This window comes from Cyprinodon variegatus, unplaced genomic scaffold, assembly GCF_000732505.1.
Source record: "Cyprinodon variegatus isolate N-32 unplaced genomic scaffold, C_variegatus-1.0 Scaffold190, whole genome shotgun sequence".
Lineage (NCBI taxonomy): Eukaryota > Metazoa > Chordata > Actinopteri > Cyprinodontiformes > Cyprinodontidae > Cyprinodon > Cyprinodon variegatus.
Genome location: NW_015150643.1, coordinates 456,468 through 459,732, shown reverse-complemented (window position 1 = coordinate 459,732; position 3,265 = coordinate 456,468). Strand labels below are relative to the sequence as shown.

The window sequence follows — 3,265 nt, the reverse complement described above, 5'->3', positions numbered from 1 at the left end:
GACAGGCAAATGCAGTGAAATTTGTAATCTCCCGACAATAAAAGCTACTTGCCCCGGGCGATCAGGTGCTGGTTAACATCGAGGCCTGACAGTGATTATCATGCATCATCTCCATCTGGTTCAAATGGCCTAGTCAAATCCTGGAGCTAAAACTGACAGGAAGTCAGATACGAGCTGCTTTTCTCAGATGCCTTTTACTAAACGTTTATATATAAACTAGTATACAAAGAGGAAGGGGTGGTTCTAAAAGACTCGGGGAGGTGAACAGAAATAACAGAAACATGTTTTGGCAGAATCGATCATTTCATCTTGGAAAGAGGAACAGAGAGAATGAAAAGGTTTCAGCTGTTCTGGTTTGTCATGCCGTCTGCTGCTGTTTCATTTGTTACAGTGATTGGCTAAAACCAAACTGGTTCAGAAGATTCTGCAGGACAGGTTTAGTTGAGGCGGTCTCATATTGATCATGTTGAAGAAAAGTGTAGAGTTCTACACATTACCGATCTGGCTTGCCAGGTTACAACAAAAAATGGATGCTGCACATAATTTTTCAATCTCCTTCCCAATCAAGCTGAATTTTGTGTTGCTGGAATGAAACAGATTGAAGCCTGTGTTTGTAATCAGGTATGAATACTTTTAAAAGGCACTAAACTGGAGCTAGACAGAACCATATGGATTATATAACGGGGGCAGAAACAAAAGAATAACACAAAAAAAGAACAAAGCTTCAATTTTTACCATTCTTTAGTTTATAAACTGAGCCACAAACTTGTCAATTCTACATAATCGTTCAAGTAAATTGTAAAGATAAATCAGTTATGGCCTCGTTTGTCAGCGCAGATCAGCATAAGAAACTGATTTAGTATTACACTTCAAAAACTGATCTAAAAATGGAAACGTTTTTGTAAAATGTGTCTATTTGACCTAAATTTGAGTAGATAAATAGAACGATCTGCCAAAGGAAGGTGGATTTTGGCCCTTAGATAACATGCACTTGAAATAAGAGGATTTATTTTTCTTTCTTTAAACATAAATGATCTTATTTCATCTGAAAATTATCTTTCCTTCGTGTTCTAATCAAGCTAATACACATTTATCTCAAGAAAAATGTAGTTATATTTTTGCAGTTGTTTTCAGTATATGGGGGGCAGCACCAGTTCTAGAGGGGCAGTGGCCCCTGTGGGCCCCCGTGTTGAACCGCCCATGGTTCACCAATCCTTACATGCAGTGGCCACGCCTTGAGTTTCCATGCAGTGCCTCTCCCTCCTTTTTCAATCCTTTGTTTGCGTTTTGTTTGATTTGTAATAGATGTTCCTTTTTTAATTTAAATTAAGACTTGTGTTTCATTTGTTATCATTTTTATCATGTAAATGGTTAAAAAAAATAAAGCTAAACAGTCCCCTAAAATAATCGGCCAACCGTTAGGCTACCTGCTCTGTGACAAAGTGGATGCGGCTGTACAGCTCCGACTGCGTGTGGACAGCCTGAGGCTGGTTGTCCCGGTAACCCTTCAGGAACAGGTACTTGAACGCTGCCGTGTTTTCCTCTTGGAACGTCACCACCATCTGGTTGCTCAACCCAAACAGCACCAGCTGGGAGGGAAAAGAAAACCTTAGCTTACAAAAGATGCAAGGAAAGAGCAAAGGGGTCATCTGAGAACTCCTCTGTGGATCATGATGGCGTCTACCTGCACGGTCACAATGATGATTTTTAGCAGCTGAAGGCCCAGCTTGAAAGGCTTGCGTCCCTTGGCGTGGTACTTGTCGCAAGGGCTCATGAAGAAGTACTTGAGTTTTCTCCTCAGATCCTCCTCCTCTTCCTCCTCAGCTTTATTCAGTAGCTGTCGGTGAAACTCCCCGTCCAGCAGAGCGGTGGGATGGTGGCTCCCGCATCCGAGAACATCCTGAGACCCGTAGCTGTTCATGGAGGAGAGCAGCCTTTGTTTTTCTAAAAGAAAGAGAAAAGATCGTAGATCAGAGCAGAACCCAGGTGGTCTAATGAACGCAACAATTATGATAGCTATATGAGTTAAAAAAGCAGTTCTTCAGTGTAGGGCAGAGGTCACGGGTTAGGTCACCTGCTTTATAATCAGAAACCGAAGCTGATTTAAAACATTTATAAATTACCACGTTATCCGACGGCAGTGTCTAATTTCACTTGCGCTTCTTCTGTTTGTATGGTAAAGCCCTCCAGGACCAGGCTACGCGTGAAAGACATTAGCCAATGAGCTGCATCAGTCTGGGCTGCTGCTGCTGCTACTTTTAGACACAGCAGGCAAACCTGTGGCAAGCTGGACGATGGATAACGAGGATGAGAAAACGTGACAGAAAGTGGACTGCTGGAAGAACTGCGGTGAACTGGTGAAATAAAAGTGAAATGGTGTGCTCAAAGATGACCCTGCACATTTAGAGTATGTTTGGCTGAACCTGCTGCTGTGAAGCAGGATTCTCCACCATGAACAGAATCAAAAATAAATATTGATCCAGGCTCAAAATGAGAATGGCTTTGTCTCCATTCAAACCAGGTTTAAAGCCTTGCAGGGCAGCATAACGCCCACTGCTCTCATTAAGCAGTTCAGTTGTTTTTTAAAGTATGTGAGTCAGGAAACTGCCCTAAAAACAGCCCTTTTTTTATTAGGGTAAACATTAAATTAACATCAATATTTATTATTTCCCTTATTCCCTGCCTGCCTGCCTTAAAATTCCCACAGCATTCTTCAACTAATACAAAACACAGCAAAATCGTATTTTTTCTTTTTTGATTGATTTCTGTTTTTTAAAGTTATTTCAACAGAGTACCTAAGTACCAACAGATTGACAACAAGCTTGACAAAGCCATGATGGCAATTATTTTTCATCCGAGTAGTATGCAGTCCTTCATATATACCAAGGGCGTAGGTTTGATTTCAGCTTTGGTAGAGACATTATTGGTCTTCAGTTTCATTGCTCTAATGTCATTGGTCCTTTGCAAAAATATGCATGCTCTTTTTCTATGCTTAATCATTCTCCTTTTTTTTTTAAAGAGAACAGCAGCATTTCTTCTACATTAATACAAATCTTATAAGCACTACACACACTAGATGTTGCTTATCAATGTTTAAAGCATCATTGGCTCTAATCAATGTGCAATTGGGACTTTTTTCCACTTTGAAAAGGTTTGCATTTAAACTTACCAGTGCCTATTTAACCAAATATAGTCTAATTAGTAGTAGGGGTGTGCATTGGCACTGCCCTCACGATTCGATTTGATTACGATTCACCAGGTAACG

The 3,265-nt window shown here is 40.6% G+C and overlaps 1 protein-coding gene across 2 annotated transcripts in view; it reads right to left on the bottom strand.

Moving 5' to 3' along the window:
* The window catches only part of mcoln1 (mucolipin 1), a 21,190-nt gene that overhangs the window by 15,187 nt on the left and 2,738 nt on the right, over positions 1-3,265 (bottom strand). For both annotated transcript variants that reach the window (XM_015379395.1, XM_015379396.1), the window contains exons 2-3: positions 1,685-1,944; positions 1,428-1,589 (exon numbers count right to left, since the gene is read on the bottom strand). In XM_015379395.1, the coding sequence (XP_015234881.1) occupies positions 1,428-1,589; positions 1,685-1,944 (422 nt within the window). The remainder of the gene's footprint in view (positions 1-1,427; positions 1,590-1,684; positions 1,945-3,265) is intronic.